This window comes from Melopsittacus undulatus, chromosome 11 (assembly GCF_012275295.1).
Source record: "Melopsittacus undulatus isolate bMelUnd1 chromosome 11, bMelUnd1.mat.Z, whole genome shotgun sequence".
Lineage (NCBI taxonomy): Eukaryota > Metazoa > Chordata > Aves > Psittaciformes > Psittaculidae > Melopsittacus > Melopsittacus undulatus.
The window spans coordinates 6,553,266-6,573,389 of NC_047537.1; the positions used below are offsets into that span (position 1 = coordinate 6,553,266).

The 20,124-nt window shown below is 38.9% G+C and overlaps 1 protein-coding gene across 1 annotated transcript in view; it reads left to right on the top strand.

Annotated features, from left to right (window-relative positions):
* CDK5RAP2 (CDK5 regulatory subunit associated protein 2) overlaps positions 1-20,124 on the top strand; it is a 78,796-nt gene that overhangs the window by 10,820 nt on the left and 47,852 nt on the right. The window contains exons 7-15 of the mRNA XM_031045891.2: positions 394-545; positions 2,548-2,710; positions 4,050-4,103; positions 4,524-4,643; positions 5,234-5,326; positions 7,284-7,502; positions 12,907-13,077; positions 13,813-13,986; positions 19,659-19,756. Coding sequence (XP_030901751.2) covers positions 394-545; positions 2,548-2,710; positions 4,050-4,103; positions 4,524-4,643; positions 5,234-5,326; positions 7,284-7,502; positions 12,907-13,077; positions 13,813-13,986; positions 19,659-19,756 — 1,244 coding nt within the window. The remainder of the gene's footprint in view (positions 1-393; positions 546-2,547; positions 2,711-4,049; positions 4,104-4,523; positions 4,644-5,233; positions 5,327-7,283; positions 7,503-12,906; positions 13,078-13,812; positions 13,987-19,658; positions 19,757-20,124) is intronic.

A 20,124-nucleotide genomic window follows, 5' to 3' on the forward strand; every position in this document is an offset into this window, starting at 1 on the left:
TCTCTGATGGAATAAAAAAGCTCTTGTTTAACCTCTGTAAGTGTAGCTATTTATTACGATAGCAAGAAGACAGTGGGACAAAACCAAATTATAATGGCTAAATCTAAAACCATAGCATAGGGGCAGTTTTAATTCCAGTTCTGCTATCAGGGTATTTGTTTTATTTCTTTGAAACAAACTTCCCTTTTTCTATGTACCATGGAAAATGTCTGCATTTTCAAGATTAAATCATAAAGAGTTCAGAAGCATTTGTAAAGTGCTTGAACTACTTGGTAAAAGTTGCTAAATTAAACATGCCAACATATGTTTGGGAGAAGAAATTTCAATATGTGAAAGAAAATTGTGAGCATTTTGTTCTTACAGGCATCAGGATTGTGTGTGTTTTAATTACAGGATCTTAAAGCTGCCCAAGAAGATGTGGAAAAAGCTGTTGCAATGACAGAGAAGGAGAAAGCTCTGAGAATAGCTGCTGAGCAGAAACTTGCTTCAATTATGAATGCCCCTGCGAAGGATGTGGATATGGTTACAGGAGCTGAGAAAGACAGGTCAGAACACTTGCTAGTGCCACTTCTGACTACTGGAATTCTGTGTTGTTTAAGTGCAAAGAGTCAACATGGATTTATAGGTTTTAATAGTTTGATCCTACCCTCAGATACATGAGTGAGTGTTACTGGCTGTCTTATCTATTCAGCTATTAAATGAGTAGCAACACAACAACCAGTTTATATGCTGCATGATAGAAAAATCACTTTTAAACATCACCTGAAAATGTAAAAGGATCAGTATGCATGTGACATGAGCATGTCCTACTTGAAAGCATCTTTGTAACTTTGACTTACATCCTGCTTGCTGCTTTCATGAACCACTGCTGGATAGAACTTGACTCTACCATTTGTGTTCACTTTCTGCTTTCGTGGTGCTTATGTATTCTGCAGTCCCAGGGATGTTTCTGTTGTGGCTGGTAAACCTAATGGGGAGAGAAACAGTGTGTTTGAGCTGTTTTGATTGTGCTTTGCAAAGCACTGGCTTGGCTTTGTTTGGCAGGTAGTGGCAAAGGTGTGTGAATTGTTCCTTAACTTGAGATGGGGGAAAATGTATCAACTAAAATCTCAGTTCTTTAGAAGGTTTTTGTTTTTAAGGTATGTAGGGTAAAATACAAGCCTGGCAAGCCTCCCAGTAAAGCTTGCTTGGTCTGGGGATATGAGCCCAGAATGGAGATCAAAAGATTGCTATGATTCCTTATACTTTAGAGTACCTTTTACCATCTGTCTGTGACTGAGCCCTGCAGGTAGCTGCTCTGTGAGTCACTGCATAATCTGTCTACCCTGATAACAGAAAGTTGTGTTGGCCTGAGGCTTTAATTTTGTAGGCTTTATGTTATGGTAGTGCCAAAGCAAGGTTTGCAGTGTGTTCCAGACAGTTGGTCCAACAGCATAGAGATTGAAAACTGCCAATCTGAAATCTGTTGTGGCATAAAATTACAGATCTGTTCTAATAAGTTTTGATACTGCACCTTATGTGCCACGACTTAGTTATAACCTGGCTCTCAAGTTATCTCCCTCCTTTCCCTTTCCCTGTCTTCCTCTTTCTGTTAGTCATCTGTGTTGAACACAGTTGCTCTCCAGAGAGACTTGAGCTGGGAAGGAGCTCTAAACCCAGTCCCTTTCAGAGGTATTCTAGTTGACAGCTTGTGTGAAAATAGAGCTTGAAGTGTGGAAACAAATTGTCAGGATTGGAGTATAATGAAGGTTATGGTTTAGTTTTGGTGGTTTTCCCGTCTCTTTACCTTTCCCTTTGTGATCCAGTGTTAGCAGGATCATCTATTGCATGCTGGTAGATCGGTGTAAGTATTCACAGGCCTAGAAAAGCATAGTGCTAATGGAAGAAGAGAGCGTTTGACTTCTTGAAGTGAATCAAATGTTAATGTGCAGTGCTTTAAATGTGTCTGAGAGTAGCACATCTGGAATTCGCATTGTGTTAAAAAGATGCTTTCACCATTTAGGAAACAAAATACAAAGGGAATCCCAGCTGACATTTTATGCCAGAAAGTTTGCCTTAATAACCCTTATATCTGTCAGGAAACATGAGCATTGTTGTGAAATGAGAACCAGCTTAGGTACAAATATAAATGTAAATGGATACTTGGGGAGTCCTCAGTGATGACATGTAAGGATATGGTGGTGTATGAAATGGTTTGATAAGCTTTATATGGTATGATATATGATATCTGATAATGGTATTGAAATGGATTGATAAGCTTTTTGTGTGTGCTCTAAAGGAACATGTAACTAAAATGTTGAAGCTGAAGTGTTGACATTTGAAAAGAAGAATGAGCACTTTGCAGGGGGCTTAACGCTATTTGTTGCTTGTTGTAAAGTTACTTCACCTTTTCTGGTTTCTCTGGAGGGAAAAGAGATTGTGAAAGTCCTCCCCAGAGTTTCACAAGTGTTGTCTGGAGCCTTCGCCTGGGGAAGTTGTCTGCAAGATTTACTACAATGGTGGTAGATGATGCAAGATTAATATTGATTTTTTTTTTTATCATTTTAGACTTATAGAGCAACTGAATCTGTCACTGAAAAGTAAAGAAGCTTTAATTCAACGCCTGGAAGAGGAAAAGGCTCAGAGTGGATCTTATGATGGGAACTTATCAGCAGAAAAGATCAGAGAACTTACCAATGCTTTGAGGCATGAAAAAGACAGTGAGATAGAGGTGAGGAAACTGACTGAACAGTTCTATGTGTTAAATCTCATGTGGTGGAGGATTTTAAAGGCTTTGTGCATGACAGTTGTGAGTGACTTAAGCCAGTCTTTTAAATGATTGTTATTTCCATCCCTTCTCTATTTCCGTAACATTCATTGGTTAGATTGTGGTTTGCTGGTCAACATTCATCCTTATTATCCATGCTTACCATTCATTCAGTTGAGAGGTCATGTTTCCCCTTGACTTTGTGCCTGTGTTACAGATACTGTGCAATTGCTTTACTGAAGTATATATTAAAAAGAAAAATGCTAGATGTTAATCTATCCCTCAATAGATGCCACAGCTGCTAAAGAAGTTAAGAATGTGACTTGGGAGTTTGGTTTTGGGAAGTATCTCTACTGTTAATGCGCTGGAGAAAAAGCTGTGGTAAGAGGGGTAGGCCTAAAACCCCTTCATGCAATAAAGGGAAAGTCTAGTCTTTCATTTACAAAAGGTGCTAAGAGTTAGCCTTCTATTTCACCTGGCTCTTAAACAGGAAGACAGATATCCTGAAAGCTGACATGTAGATAGAGCTTTTAAGGCTTGTTGTCTGTCTTTCTTTTCCTCCAATGGTTATTCAAGCCGTAAATTAAAGCTGGCAGAATTAAGAAATCAATCATGGAGACTTCTCATGCTTCTGAGAAGTTTTCCTGCCTTTGGTTTTAGAAGTTAATATCGATCAGTACCTGCAGACCTTTGATTTCTGTCAGGAATAGACAAGAGAACCTTGTATGATTGGACCAATGCGTAGAATTAAAAGTTTTCAGTTCTGGGTGGTCTTTCAATTAACTCAGTATTTGCAGGAAGAATCAGTATAATTATGCTGATTAAAATCTGCATTTAAATCAGTATATAGTAGGAAAAACTGCCCTGGTTTCCCAAGAGTATTTGTGTGTTAAGGTGAAAACAGGGTCACCTTTAATCCTTTCATAGGAGGTGGACAGCATTCACAAATCATGTAGGGAAAGCACTCATTAACATGGTGTAGTGGTAGTGTTGGCAGTCTTGTAATAGTTGGACTTGATCTTATAGGTCTTTTCCAACCTAGCTTGATTCTATGATGGACTATGTGATCATTTTGGGATGCAGTATTGGAGGAAAAACCCATGATGAATTCCTTCACACAACTCTGTGGTTTATATATGATTTTTAAAATCATATATAAATGTATATTCCTGCCAAAATGCATATACTAAGGTGGTTTGCTTTGCTTTTCCTCCCAATGTTTTTAAGCTCATTTTGTCCAGTTTAATATGTTGCACTTGTGTTTAGACTAAACTTGACTCTAACAGCTGTTTTGTTCTTATAGGCTATTAGAATGGAGCTTAAAAATGAGAGAAACTCCTTTGAAAATAAGATTCAGGTAAGTTCTGGTTTTAGTTATTTCCTTGATCACTTACAGTGCATGTTGGGATCCCTTTTGTTATGCGTTCATAGTTACAGAGAGGCCTTGACTCCAAAGGAAGCAAAGCAAAGTCTTCTGGTAAATTCTCTTTTATGTTAGGTGACAGGAAGGCTCCCCTTGGTTTTAAAGCAATTCTTAATAAAGCTGATAGGTGCACTCGTATGTTGAAGTTGATACTCATGGCCAGCTCATGAGATTAAGCTTCTTATACTGTATTCCAGGCACATCTTTAAGATGATGACTTGCATTTGGGATGATATTTAATGTTAGTAATCTAAGTAATAAGATATAAGAACTCTGAGAGAATGTACTTATTAATGTGCAGTTACAGTATCTCTTAGTGGGACGTTAATGCAACCTTCACATAATCTAATTTAGTCACTTCAGGAAGAGCTACAAGAGAGAGAAAATGAGCTTGCTGTTGAAAAGAAGAATGGTTTGAAAAGGGATAAAACTATCCAAGGGCTAACTGTTGCATTGAAAGCGAAGGAAAAAGAGGTATGGTAGTTATGATCTTTCTGAACTATCACTGGGAGAGTAATATGTGTGTTGTGTGTGTGGCAGGGGTTGGCTGTGTCTCACTGTAACCATTAGGAGGCTTCTAGTGGGTCCTTAATCACTGTTGTCATACCTGTAAGCAGCTCTGTTTATTTAGAATTTTGGATCTTGGACTTGAGAAGAAAGGAAAAAGTACTTAAGAAATCTAATGAAAGATGTTTTCAGGTGCACATTGATTTTTATCAGCTCTGTGCACCACTTGAAAGGTAGGAGAAGTATTTTGTGATGTTGACTAAGTGGAGCTGTCATAAAGACAGCTAAAATAGGAGAGGTCAGCATCAGCTGGAATTCAGATTTTGTTGAAGCATGGGAAATATATAACTTGAGAAACGGGCAGTGTAGTGAGTGCTGTATAAGAACCAGAACTTATTTATACAAGATTGATTATGATGTATTGGGTGGCTTTGTTTTCTGAAGTATTTGTTTAGTGTAGTTGGATGAATGGGCAATGAGGTGGGATAGCTATTACTGAATCACTGTCCCTTGGAAATAACTCTTTCTACATAGTATTCGTTATACTTTATTTAAAGAACGAGGAGCTTGGATCTGAAATTGAAGATCTAAATGCTTCACTGGCTAAGGCAAGAGAGGCCACTCACAAAGCACATATGCAAAAATTCAAGGTAAGAAGCAAGCAGTCAATGTGGTTTCCCTCATCCCTGCTCCTCCCTTCTCCATAGTTCCCTACAGCAGGTAGTCTCTGTGTCGTCTCTGAAAGCAGAGAAGTGGAAATGAGTTTAAGACATCTGATTTTTCTTACTTTGAAGAATTTTCCCAAATCAAATCATTTAGAATCACAGAATGATTTGGATTGGAAAGCACATTAAGATCATCTAGTTTCAACCCCCCTGCCATGGAGAGGGACACCTCACACTAAACTGTGTCACCCAAGACTCCTTCCAACCTGGCCTTTAACACTGCTAGGGATGGAGCATTCACCACTTCATTGGGCAACCCATTCCAGTGCCTCAGCACCCTCACAGGGAAGAACTTCTTCCTTATATCTAACCTGAACTTCCCCTGTGTAAGTTTGAACCCATTTGAAGGGCAGGGTGTTAAAATATCAGATTATTTATGTTTCTTGACTTTTTCTTCTGTAACAACTAAAAACTAAGGGAGAAATGTGCAAAACCAAAATGAGATAAAAATAAAGGCACTAAGAGTTGTGGAGCTCAGATGGTATCAAGGTTGCTTTGTTGACCTAAGAATCTTTTGGGTTTTGTACCAAAAGTATGGTAAAAACACATGCTTCAGGTTAGCAGAGTTGAACTGTCTATGAGGCACCTGTTTGGATTTATTTGTATAATAAATGTGAAACCACTATTTATAAAAGAGTGGAATGTTACTTGTGAAATGTGATTTAGTAATGCTTTCCTGTGTGTGTAGGAGAAAGGACTTTATGATGATAAATTATGCATTATAAAGGTCTTAAAATGTAAACTGGGGGAAAGTAAGAATTTGACATTAAAGCAGACAACATAATGTCTCTTGTAATGGTTTCAAACTCATCTAAAACTAAGTCTGATAAAAGTACCTAATACAGATTAGAGGCAGTGATGAATCTTCCATGATGATGTTTGTACATCCATTCTGAGCTCAGCAGGAATGGAAGAGGTTGATGTGCTTGTGTCTGGAGTACACACACCTAAAGCTTTTGTGACTGATTGTGCTGCTTCTTGGTGTCAGTCTAATGTAATAGTAATCTTTAGTTTTCACAGAGCACCTGCATTTCTTCTAAAGCCATTTATTTCACTTAAGCCCAAATTTTAAGTGTGCCCTATATAAAAAACAAATCCTGTTTCTTCTTCAGGTCATTTTGGCCTGGGTGTGAATCTATAGCTAACATTTGCTTTTTCCTACCAATGGAAGTCCTGCTTTGAAGTATTTCTCTAATTTTAACCCTTTTGTTTTAATGAGAACTTGATTATTTTTGAGAAGTTCTAGGTTTAAAAAGTGTGCAACTAATCCCTCCTGTCCACAGAATCCATATTGCATGGTGGGTGACAGAGCAAGCCCTTCTCCTCATAACTCTGCTCCTTAGCTCCAAACTTGAGTTGAAGGCAGCTCTCTGTGAGTAGACCATGCTGCATAGCCCACTACTCCTATCATGTGTTGTGAACTTTGAGGCCAGTTCTAACAGTATGTGATGGGGAAGAGCATAAATCAGATGTTATTTCGTATAAAACAATATGCTTATGACTTAGTAACTCCTTGTCTTAGTCTGGATGCAAACTGACCCAAAGTTTATATAATAAGAGCTTTGGGATCCAATAATAATAATATGATCTCATTTGCACTATGGACTCCTTTGCAGGTCAACCTTTATCTAGTCCTTAGTTGTCTAAGGCTTTGTTATCCTGCAGTGGATGTCACTGAAAGTTGTGTTCCATTAGTTGGGAAGATGCTCAGTGCAACCTTTTCCCTATTGTGTGAGTAACTGTCACTCCACTGCATTTTTCTACCACAGTTTTGAAGCATTGGAAAGAGGTGTGTGGGGGTGAGTTTGGGCACAACAGGAGTGAAGACTTCCACTGTCCACAAAATACCCTTATAGAACTTGAATGCTGCTTTATGTTTCAGGGTGCTGCAGATTATCAAGCTCTCTTGATGGAAAAAGAGACCCTCTTAGCAGAGCTGCGTTCAGAAAACCTTACAAAGGATGCTGAGAATCAGAAACTACAAAGGAGGATTAAAAGGACCGATCAAGAGCTCAATGATTTGAATTTGGAAAGAGAGAAAATGGAGAAGGAGCTGGATGAAGCACAACTACAGAAGAGCAGAAGTGACAAAACCATTAATGTTATTATCACTCTTTTCCTTCATTTCATAAAGTTTAAAAGTAGTTTAGCACTTTGAGCATGTCCTTCTCTAACAAAATGAGGGGTTTAATATGAGTAAGTTTGAGAAATGCGTTTGCCTGAAGTAATTATTCAAAAGAATGGCCAAGAAGATTGCCTGGCATGTAGTCTGCATTGAAAAATATGTTAAATATCATTTTGATAGGCTTAGGTCCTAGAGAAAATCATTAGCCTTTGGAAGTGCTAAATGGTTACTATTGGCCTTTGTCTGATGAGAGAATCTGAACGTGCACAACAATGTACTTTGTATATTTCTGCTGCATTTCTCTTGTTACATATATCTATCTTAAATTACACTACTTCAATTAAACTGTAAGTTCTAATGCAGAAGAGGAGCAAGTAGCCAATAGTTGCAACCTTAAGCCAAACTTCAGCTTTTTCGTTATCATAGCAGGGTCACTGCAAAGGCTTTAATTTCAAAAGGCAATTTAATAATTTCTGCTTGTAAAATTCCCAAAGCAGAGGATTACTTGATCACAATTTAACCTAAAAATAATGTGCTCTATCTGTTCATTAACTTTGCTTGCTTCATATTCCACATAGGTTTTATTTTACCTTGCTGTAGGCATTTAGATAAGTGCTTCTGCTCCCAGCATCGAAGTGAATGATCAGGTTCCTTTTCTTCCTTTGAGAAAGAGTGCACTTTCTGCTGAGAGGTTGCCATAAAACTCACCTCTCGCTTCTTATCTCTTCATGTGGGTTTTTAACCAAAGCTTCCATTAGGGCAGCATTTCTCTAATGAGTGAGTCCTGCCTGCGTGCAGAGCCTGGTTCTCTTCAGTTAGGGATTAGTCTCCTGCTTTATTAAATTACATAAAAGATTAAATGAGCTTGTCTTGTTTCGGTTCAATTCTTAAATAAGGACCTTAATAAAGCAGATACGGGGTGGAAGTTGCTGTTCCTGCAATCTCACTTGAAACCAGTAGAGGGGTCTCTTTACCTACAAACCAGTTAATTCCTCTCCCTCCTCCTGTCCCCAATTCAACTTGCATTTTGGGTTGATTGTCAACTGTGGTTAGGCTGCTGTCACAAAGTCTCTATCTTTGGTGTGCTTTGAAATTCCTTCAGGGTGTTGAGGTTAAGGAGAGAAAGAACAGATCACTCCTGTCAGTAAAACAGCCACAAAGAACATGTTTTATTGATTTAAAGTATTTTATATGTAACTGTCTACGCTATTCAGAACTTTTTCTATCTTTCAGGGGAGTTAGGCTATAACTCTGTATAGCAAAGGCAGGAAAAATAGGGCTGAGTAGGGAGTTGCCAGGGGATTCAAAGTTACTTGTGTTACAGAAACCTATTTGCCTCCATTACGTCCAAGGTTTTCATGTAAATGACTAGTTCCTTGGGGAAAAACATTCCTGCCAAAAGATGAGCAGTCTTATAAAAATTATATCCCAAACCTATTTCCTGTTCCTTGTAGAACAGCTGCTTCAATTTCAAGAGTTGCTGGTACATTCGGATACAGCACCATTGCCTGTGAAATGTTGCCCATTAAGTAGTAGCTATGTGGGAGGAAGAAAATATGCTGTGATATTTTGCTCTTTGACAAATAGAAAAGCACTTCAGTGATCGGCTGCAAACTTTTTATGAGACAGCCTTAAAAATTCAGTTCTATTTATACTCCAAAATACCTATTCATCAGTGTTTCTATTTTGTTAGAATAAAAGCAGCCTGAATGTGTGTAAACTGCAGAAAACACCCTTGACATCTGTAATGAGCTGCTCTGTTGGCTCTTCACTCACTCACAGGGAAATGTTCAGTGACTTTTCAATACCATAATTGGGATAACCCACATTTTTGCATATTATCTATTAAAAACCTCCAGAACTTGGGATCCAGAAAAAGTTCTTCTGCCCCGTTGTAAACCCAGTTTGGTTGGAAATGATTTGGGCATTACTGTCCTGGAATGGAAGAAGGTTGAGCTAAGACTGCTACATATGAGCTTATGATGCAAATCACAGACTGGGCCCAGTATCAGGACTGTCCTGGAAGAATGAGTGTAGATGTCCTTGGATAGCATCCCTGTTTCAGGGTGGGTGCATGCACTGACTTTTTGCTAGGTCAACTTTAGAAGCAAAACCTCTTCCAGTTCTGTACTTGGCAGAAGCTGTTGGCAAGCATTGGTTCAGCATCACTTTATCCTCTTTGAAAACAGAAACTTTGAGCATATGTATTCTTACGTATGATTGATGAGGAGCAAACATAATCTCATCTTTAATGTTGTTTGTGTCCACCATGTTAGTATCTCTCTAACAGAGATTCAGTGCTTCTTGATCAAAGAGTTTGTTCACATTTACATGAATAAACACTTCAAGTACCCATTCTCTCTCCAGGCCTAAGTGTAGACAATTAGAATGTATTTACTAGGTATTCATATTTGATCAGTTGGTTGGGGAAATACAGAATAACTCATTAGGCAGAATTTATTATTTAGTCTTCCTATCTGTAGTTAAGCCTGAGAGGGAGGTTTCGGAGCTTCACAACTCAATTATTCACCAAACTGTTTTCCATCTGACAAGGAGGGGGAGGCATCTGCTCTGGTCTTCTATATTAGAGTATTTCACATTCATTTTCTTACTTCAACTATCATTAATCATAGAAAAGTCTCTTGGGGAAAAAGGTTGGCAGAGGGAATTGCAAAGTTTATGCTTTAAGAGCTGTAGCTACTATATTATCCTTGCGACTCAATGTATAGAAACCAATAGATATTCTCCCAGACAATTTGAGTGGTCAATGAGTTCGAGCAACCTGCTATAGTGATGGATAGTCTTATGTGCTACAGAATTCCAGCTCATGCAAAGAAGATAATTTTCATTCTCAACCCTTGCTTGTTTTGGGAAGGATTTAGGGAACTCTGGGGGCAGTAATAGTAGAGGCAAAGTAGCTGCAAATTGAAAATCTCTTGCAGGCTGTTTTACTTACTCCACAATTGTATGCCTTGTCAGTCTACCTCTTTCCATAAACCTAGCCATAACTTATTTTTGCTGCTTTCAAGGCAGAGGCATGGTTTCTGTACCTGACAAGCATTGTACACAGAGATGACTGAGAGTAAGATGATAGGGGGTGTAGTACTGTTACTACACCAGCATCTTATCTATGCATGTCTATCATCATTCCCTCTTAAAGCTGTATATTGTTTTCATAATGAGAAGTCACAAAGTATTGGGCACTTGAAGTTATAGCAGAGGTCAAAAGTGTTCCTTTGAAGTTACCTAACATGTAATGTGTTCACTTAAAGCCTCTCAGTGATTTGATAGTATAAAAACAATGTAAAAATGGAAAGCCAAGGAGTGAACTTTGCAGTGCAGTGTCAGTTATAACACTGCAGCTGATTCTTTGCTTCCAGTTAACATGTTCTGTGTGAATAAGTTTAATGTGACCCCCTTGAAGAGCTCCATACCTTGAAGCCAGACGACAGACCTTGCACTGTTTCCAAGAGAGCTCTGTCACTTTCCAGTTTATACGTAGTAGTTAGGAAGAAATAGAAACACATTTGAGAGTTTATCTATATAGACAAAACTGGGACCTGATTCTGCAAGTCTTCAGTTTTCTTAGTTAAGGAAGTGGTTCTTTTGATCCTGAAAAAAAATAACTTAATTAGTTTTGAGAACTGAAGGTCTAAGCTTAATCATTGTTTGAATAACATTTGAGGGTTTTTTGGGGGGAGCTATTAGGGATTTTTTAGCTGAATCCTGATAATGAGGCTAAAATGAAGCAAGTAAACCAAAGACATTGTGAATGACAATTTGCATTTAATGTACAAAATAAACAGAAGTAAAACACTGAGTGGTAAAATTGATGTTAAGGATTTGATGTGAACCTGCATGAAGCAAGGTAATTAAGCCAAGAAAAAGACATAAAACAGTTTGTAAAGAGGTGGCAATTAAAGTGTCACTAGTACTATTTCTTTGTACTTAGAATGGGAAGCAACTATTGAATTTGAAATCCCGCGGGAGGTAAATGTAAAGTTTATAGGTGACTACCATATGTGCAAACTATTTAAAGGGCTTATGGTACTTCACAAATGAGCCCTCTTTGGGAATAAAAGGAAAACATTTATTTATTTGAAGGTGTAGGCTGCATTACCTGGTTCTTTGGGTCTGAAGAGAAGTTTAGATAGGATAAAGTTTCCTCTAAGTTTTAATTGTTTAACTTTAGACAGCAGCTCCTTTGTTACAAGTTCCTACTTCTCTTTTTGCACACATGCAGTAAATGCTCTGGATCTTCTTGTGGAGTAAGAGCTTATACATTGAGGCTCTTAGTATATATGCAAGTGAGGCTAGTGTATATGCAAGTTATGCCTCCTTCAGCTGACAGGGTTGAAGCTTCCAGCAAATCAGCAAAACGGTTTGAAGTGGCACAAATGGTGGTGGTGGTGGGACAGGAGGTGAAACAAGAGAAGCCAGTTCATAGCAAAGTGTAAGGAATAGGAATTGTTTGATGTTATGCTTGGAATCCCAGGGTTTGTCAGGTGGTCAGGCTTTGAAACCCTACAGATGGTGGGTTTTCCAGTGAATTGGAACAGGATATGCAGGAATGCAAAGGAGAAAGTTTGTAATAGTGGTATGCTTCAAGTGTGTGACCTGTGAACTAGGAGGTACTTCTTTCTACATTTCAGTAGTCCTCATTGATCTGTACAGATCTTAGTCCTTTGGACTCACTACTGCATAAGGCTATTGAAAGAGCTTGTTTCTGTCTTTTGGAGACAAAATGGGCTTACGGGGAGCAAAGCTGTGGAGATGATGTGGTTAATCTTGGAGCTGCAGGAAATAATTAACAGAGCCAGAACCAAGCTGCAGTTCCCTTCACAGCATCTAATCACAAGACTGACCTCAGTGGTCATTTGAAGTTTGTGCTCTTGCCAAAAGAAAAAATGTTTTAACATTTGTGACCTTTTGTTTGATGCAAAAGGAACTGGTAATACAATGTTAGTGCAAGAATTTTCATGGTGTGATGAGAAAAAGAGCAAATGACAAACTGAATCACCCGTAACCAATTTTCTCCTATTTTAGTAAGGCAGTAAATTGACTCAGAAGCGGGTGTTCATTCTGACAGCGGCAACATGTACGTGCATGATATTCCTGATAGCCTTGGATTCCAGTCATTCTGTACCAAAAGCATTTAAACAATAATAACCTGGAAGACAGTACTGACACCTCATCTAAAAGTTCTCTTTCATGCTGTGTTGATGCCAAGAGAAAGAGCCTGGATTAAATACCCTTTCCAAACTCTTAAGTGATAGGAGGAGTTTAAAGCAATGGAAAGTTCAACTGATAATATGGGTTGTTAGGCTTAAACTTTTAAAAGAGTTGATTTGCTGAATATTCAGTTTTGCTTGTTTTGTAGGATCTTAGAAATCAACTGGAGAAATTACATGGTGAAATGACTGAGAAAGAGCAAGCGCTCGAACATCATTACAATATTCTTTTGAGTGAAAGTAATCAGAAGCTGCAGAGCCAAGAATTAGTTATCAAGCAGCTAACAGACAACGTCAGTCAAAAAGATCTACTGCTTCAGGTAGGTAGGCTTGAAATGAAGAGTAGAAAGTTATAATTTGATTTCTGTATGAGAAATTAATACAAAATCACATTTGTGTTTGGAATTACTATTGATTTGGATGAAATTCCTTCACTTTCTATAAAACTGTATTTGCAGAATAGAGATATAATTATAGTGTGTGGCATTCAAAAAGATTTCTTGTTAGGGTTTTATGAAGCGTGTGGACAGAGGAGGAAGAAAGCTTTACTAATGCTTAGTAGAGTTTTCACTGTTGTGGTAAAATTCTTTAAGAGCTCTGAAATGCCTTTGATTGTCAGTTTATTGTGCAGAAACTGGGAGTTGAGGAATAGGTAGAGATACTGAAATATTTAATCTTCTTTTTCTTGGAGCCTATTCAAAATGACATATAGAAAGGAGCTGCCTGAATGTTAATGGACCCCTGCTCAGGGTTTCTTATAGCTGGAGATGTAACCCTGGAAAGTTCTGATGGTATTCAACCAGCAATGCAAAGAGTAATAGTTTAGGTTGCTCTCAGCTTGATTTGGAGACCAAGGTACAAGCCTTGGCTTTTAATACTTGAAAGATTCGGTTGCTGGGGAAAGTTGGATCTTGCTTCTATTATGTTAAATTGAGCTCTTCCTTTGTGTGGTAAAAAACACTGATCATTCTTGGATAGTCCCTTCAGTTTTGCTTGTTTGTCTGTTTTGCAATATAAAACTAGAGTAAAACTGTCTCGTTGTTTTCTTTTGTTAGAAACTTGATGGAACAGTTAAAGAAAAGGATGTGGAATTGCAGGAGCTCCTGACGAAGTACAAGAACCTTCTGAGAGCCAATGAAGAACTTGAACTGAAAAATGAGGGCTTAGTAAAGGAAAAATGTGCTGCACAGTCTCAACAGTCAATCATCAAGATAGTCAGAGAGTTGGAGGTCAGTTTTTTCATAACTGATAATTTGCAGATAAAGACCTTGACTTCAAAGTGAAGCAAATTTGGACTTGCATACATTGTAATTCACCGCTGTAAGGGGCTGATTTTCCTTCATATTGGTACCATATCCAAGTGTTCTGTATTACTATAAAGATAGCAATGGATTTATTACCAATTGCTTCATATGATTTGTAGGATTGTGATGGTATTGGTCTACCATCATAAAAAATACATAATCTTGTACTTGGAGGATTTTCTATGGCATCACCAAACTTACTAAAATAGGACAGGTACTGTTAAGAAGTTTTTTAATCACTTTCTGACTCTGTCAGTGCATTATTTGTACAGATTATTGAAAACTGCTTTTTGGAGGTACATTTCTTGTCTTTTTTTGGTGGTGTTTGCAGCCTCATATATTAAGATCTCCAAAAGCATCAGGCAAAGTAAAAAGGATTAGACTAGTGCATACTATATATGTACTGTTATTTAGTTTCTTTAGTAATATATCAGTCATGAATGAGATTTCCTCAACAAAGTTTAAAATGAAATGAGCCAATAGTAAAGGAAACATAAGTGCTGTTTTCTGTCATATTCTGAACACACTAGTGATGACCCACTTGATATGTTATGGGCACTATTGTTAAACAAGGTAGATGCAAGCACACATTGAGTCATGGGTTATATGACAAGCTCAGAGTAAAGGAGCTGCAGTGCTGTTGCCAGGGTACCAGAGCAGAGTATAGCAAAACATGTATGAATATACATGCAGCGAAAATAAAGTCTGTGAAAGGCTGAGCAGAAATTCTAACTCTGTAAAACAAACTGCAGTGCATGCACGTAACTTCTGCCCTAGAGGAGGATGGAAAATCATACAGAATCAGTGAAAATCAAACACTAACTTTCCTCTGTACACCCGACTTACAATACAGATGTGTAACCAGGGGAGAGAACAGGGGCAAGTGAAGCCCTGCATGATAATGACCCAGCACCCACCTTCTAATCATCATCTATTCTCTGTTGCTGGTTCACTTAGTGGCTGTGAACAATACCTAATCACAACCCATTGTCCTTGCAGCCCAAGTTCTGTGTAAGATACCTCTCTAAGAACCTGCTTTGGCATATTAAACAGGAGGTTTTGGACACAGATTACCCAGAGCTCTGCTCTCATTGGCTGCTTTGGCCTCTAATGACTTTCCAGTGCTGCACCAACTCTCAACAAATGCCCAGCAGGATGCTCCCCACCAGAGAGAACAGAAACCAAGCTGCTCTGGCCTCACTGATCTTGAAAGTTGGAGAAACTGAACTGAGAGCTGCAGAACTTTCTCGCTTTTCATCAGATCTTTTTACTTGATTTGAATTTAATGATAGATTTTTAAAGCAACCAACATTCAAAGCTCTGCTGGGTGCCTTGGCCAGGCCAGGGAAGATAAATGACAGTTTCTAATTTGGGAGTGGATTCTTGAGCCACTGTCACAAGCTGAAGAGAGAGTGTGCGAGGACATTGATAATTAGGGTAGTCATGCAACTGCTGATTCTGACATCTGTGAAGGCTTGGAATGAAATCTATTTTATAGCTAAGAAATGCAGAACTGCAAATAGACTCCATATAATTTTGGAAACTAGTTGGTTTAGTGCTTAATGCTCTTCTCTCACAACCAGTATTCCTTACAAAGCTCTTTTTGTTGAAGTATTTGTTAGGTGAATCTATTTCTAACACAGATTTTTAGACCTCTCTGGTTCATTATATTCCTGAGAAAAGCAGGGAAATTGAGCAAAGTGGCTCTTGCTCAGTCCTTGAGCTGTGCTTCTGGGTGCTGTTGTGTTGCAGGTGTGATCTTGCACACAATGATACTGCAGTATGGGGCCACACTGAGAGGAGGTTTAATTCTAAATTGATTTCTCTATGTCTCTTTAGATATATGACTTGGTGGCCTGTAACAATTTAAATCTTTATTAGCAATTGTCTCATTTATGGTAGCCTATACAGAAAGTTTACTGCAGTACTAGAAGAAATGACCAAGTTCTAGTACTGATAGATGGATGGATGCATCAGTGATGAGGTGTAGGTGGTGGTCTTCTCTCAGTCATCATTCTCGAACCTTCAGGGATTTTGGAATGATGCTGATGGTTGTTGTAAGCAGGAGAATATTCAGTGAGGCAACTGGATCTTCTTGTGAGTTTGCCAATCCCTTATTCATGATGGAGGTATAAACCTTTTACTTTGCTTACAATTTCAGAAACCTTTAATGAAATTAAGTTATGTTTTACACCTCTGCTGCTGAGCATTAGTATTTCAGACTTAAATATAGACTTTAATGTGTTAGATTGCCTCCTTTCATGGGAGTATAAATCTTTCACTGCAATATGGTCCTGGATGTCTTGCAGCTATCTCCTTTAACACATTTTCCCTCACACCATGTGTCAAGAGGTTTAATGTTTCATTAACTCCCACAGCATTACGGTCTATTTAAGTTACAGAACTGCCTTATGTTTTGTGTACCGTTGGGGAGTTGATTGGAGTAATTCACTCCTACGCTTTATTTAGAAATGACAGTAATAATGTACAGGGGAAAAAGCCCCCATGTTCAGACTGTATCTCCTCATCCTTATTATTCATGAGAGAGTCTGAAAAATCAAGAACACTCCTTCATGATTTTCCTAACATCTACCTAGTTGGATGTAGAGTTTACTAATTTGTGTGTAGTCTGTGACATTTGGAATTAAACAGCTCCTGTCTCCTGTTATGCAGGGGGAAAAGAGGGAGGATTTCATAAACTTCCTGAGATTTTGGTGCCAATGTTAGAACTAAATTAACCTGTGAGTTCTCAAAGCAACACAGGAAGCTGGAGCATGATTCTGTGCATGACACTGCTTTGATAATACAACAGCCACAGACCCTGAACAACTGGTGACAACCGTTATCTAATTTGTGTACCGTAAACTCTTCACAGTGACATTACTTTGCCAGTGCTTCAGAAAGAGCTTTTAATTAGGATATGGCTCTGTCGCGTCTTCAGTAATAATTGCAGAGCTTGTATCAGACATATGGAAGAGTTCACTGGAACTTTTAACAGGCTGTTAACCGACTAAATTAAGTCAAAAGATTTATTTCTTCCTGTGGCTTTCTACGTCATTGAGCAATGTCGTTGTGATCAAACTTTTTCCTAGTTAAACTGCAATCTGTGTGTTTCATGTTCAGTGACTGTTCTTGAAAGGCTCAGATTCCAGCATCTTGATAAGACTCCTTCGTTCAGGCTGTAAGATGTACTTTTTAATGTGGGGTTGCTGTAAGGTTCTTTGATTAATGCATCAAAATGAATCTAGATCACTCGCCTCCATCAGTTTGCCTCTGTATTCCTCAGCACTGAGTCAGCAGAAGGCCTTGCTCTGTGCTCCTCCTCTATGTGTCTATATAATAAACTTGATATGAATCATAGAATGGTTTGGGTTGGAAAGGGCCTTAAGATCATCCAGTTCCAACCCCCTGCCATGGGCAGGGACACCTCACACTAGCTCATGTTGCCCAAGGCTCTGTCCAGGCTGGCTGGAGCCAGGGATGGAGCATTTACCCTGTTGCAGGGCCTCACCACCCTCAGAGTAAAGAACTTCTTCCTTATATCTAACCTGAACTTCCCCTTTTTAAGCTCAAGCTCATCACCCCTTGTCCTATTGCTGCAATCCCTGATGAAGAGTCCCTCTTCAGCATCCTTGTAGCACCCTTCAGATACTGGAAGGCTGCTCTGAGGTCTCCACGCAGCCTTTGCACTTCACATGTAGAACAGTATTTGATATATCAATTTCACTAGAAACATTTGTTAGAATTCCAGCTACCGTTAGGAATGATGGTGGTTTAACAGAGTACATGTGCACAAAGGCAAGGTCAGAGTCTGTAGCGTTAGGTGGTGGATGGTACTTGCTTTGCAGTAGGATCTGACACGTAGCAATAATTTGATCCAAACCTGATTACACTTGCAGAATATTATTTACCATATTTGCCAGCATACTGTGAAATGTGAGTGTAAATAATGCAAAGTAAACAACAGTTGTCCTTGCTTTTGTGCTGTTTGCTTTGCAGAATACTGATTTTTCCCAAATTAACAGAGTCTTTGCATCATTAGTGTGATTTAACGAGGTTTTATTGGAGTTGGTTTTATTCTTGCAATCCCTTCCTTAGGAATTGCAATTGGAGTAATAACAGCTGCTTCACACTCCTGGGTGTAGATTTCTTCCTTGTTAATGATCTGTTCCCTAATGATTCAGTATCTCTGGAGAGTTTCCTTAGCTGAGATTCCACCTGAGCTGTGGCGCTTTTTTGTTCTTCCTTTCAGCTTTCAGTCAAAAGAGAAAAGTGAGAGAAGCAAGACTGTTCTTCAAATACAGGCAGAATATAGGTGTCTGACATTAATACAGCTAAATTTGTTATAGCTATCCCAGTATTTTCTCTTCTGAGATAGCTTTCTTAGGTATTTTATGTAATAAGTGCAAGCAAATATTCCATTAAATAGCTGCATTTTTTGTCTCCTGCTGGAAAAAGGAACGTGTCATTGTTTTGGAGTGAAAAGATCTTGAGGAAATCAGTGCTTCCATACTGAGAATGGAGCACGAGTGTCTGGATTTATTCACATAATAATAATATACTGTCTGTGAGCAGGACTGCAGGTAAACAATTGTCTTTTCTTTGCACAAGTAAAGCAGCCGCTAGCAGTGACCCAGCTGAGCGTGCAGAAAACTGACTCAACGAGTGGATCTGACACATTCATCCTTTATTTGTCGGCTCGATACAGTCCTTTTTGTTCAGAAATGGAACAGAATTTGCAGGAACCCTTCCCTCAAAGAAAGCCAGTTTTATCCAGAACACAAAGAGGACTGTTAGGACAATGTTCCAAAGTGTGTGCTTGGAGCTTGGATTTGTCTGCTTGCCCTTCTCCCCCTTCTCCTCCTTCCAGGTTGTTCCTGGCATTTTGAGTTGTAAACTGGAAGTGAGGATGCTTGGGTTGGGGGGTTTCTTTTTAGACTGCAGCCAGAGCCGGGCTGGTCCAAACTGGAGAAGGCTTCTTAAGGGGAAACCTTGGAGCTGCTTCCAGTGCCTAAAGGGGCTACAAGAAACCTGGAGAGGGGCTTAGGACAAGGGTCTGTAGGGACAGGACAAGGGGAATGGCTTTAACCTGCCAGAGGGGAGACTGAGATGAGCTCTTAGGCAGAAGCTCTTCCCTGTGAGGGTGCTGAGGCGCTGGCACAGGGTGCCCAGAGAAGCTGTGGCTGCCCCATCCCTGGCAGTGTTCAAGGCCAGGTTGGACACAGGGGCTTGGAGCAGCTGCTCCAGTGGAAGGGATCCCTGCCTATGGCAGGGATTGGAACTGGATGAGCTTTAAGGTTCCTTCTAACACAAAGCAGTGTGGGATTCTGTGACCATGTTAAAAATGTTGAACCACTGCTTAGACCTGTGACTCATAATAAGTAAATTGTGAAACAGTATTTTTTCTCCTTTAATAGTAGTTAGTTTTAAGTATCATGAGCAGTTTCCAGGTTCAGATTAGGCTTTGGAGGTCCACAGTCCTGTTCAGCAGATTCAAACTGTACTTATTTTCGTCAGGACACAGGTACAGACACAGTTGTAGACGTGCAAATGTAAAACTGACGCTGTAAGCTTAGTGTGTTCTTGTTTTATTCTAGGAAAATAAAGAAGCTGAATATGAAAAGCTGATGCTTGCTTTAAGAAAAGAACAAAATATTTATTCTACGCTAGTGAAGACCTTCAAAGAGTCAGATAGGTGAGTACTGTTTCTATTGGGGTGGATAACCTAAACTCAAAGGGCAAAAGGCAGAAGTTTGTACCTGTCAACTGTTCATAAAGCATAAATGAGCTCTAATTTTTCTAATAAAAGAGAAATTCTAATAATATCTAATTCTAATAATTCTAATAAAAGAGAAATATTTGTGTAAGTGAGGTTCTGTTATGTAAATCACATAAATTACATAAATGTTCCTGAAAATATTTGTGTTTGGAATGAAATCTCAGATGAGCCACATTTCCATTTAGCTACCAAAACAAACAGCTTAGATTTCCAGGAGTGAGCTGTGTTGGAATGTAGGGGGGAAAAAGCAAGTCACGGTGAACTTTTGGGAGCTGGATGATTTC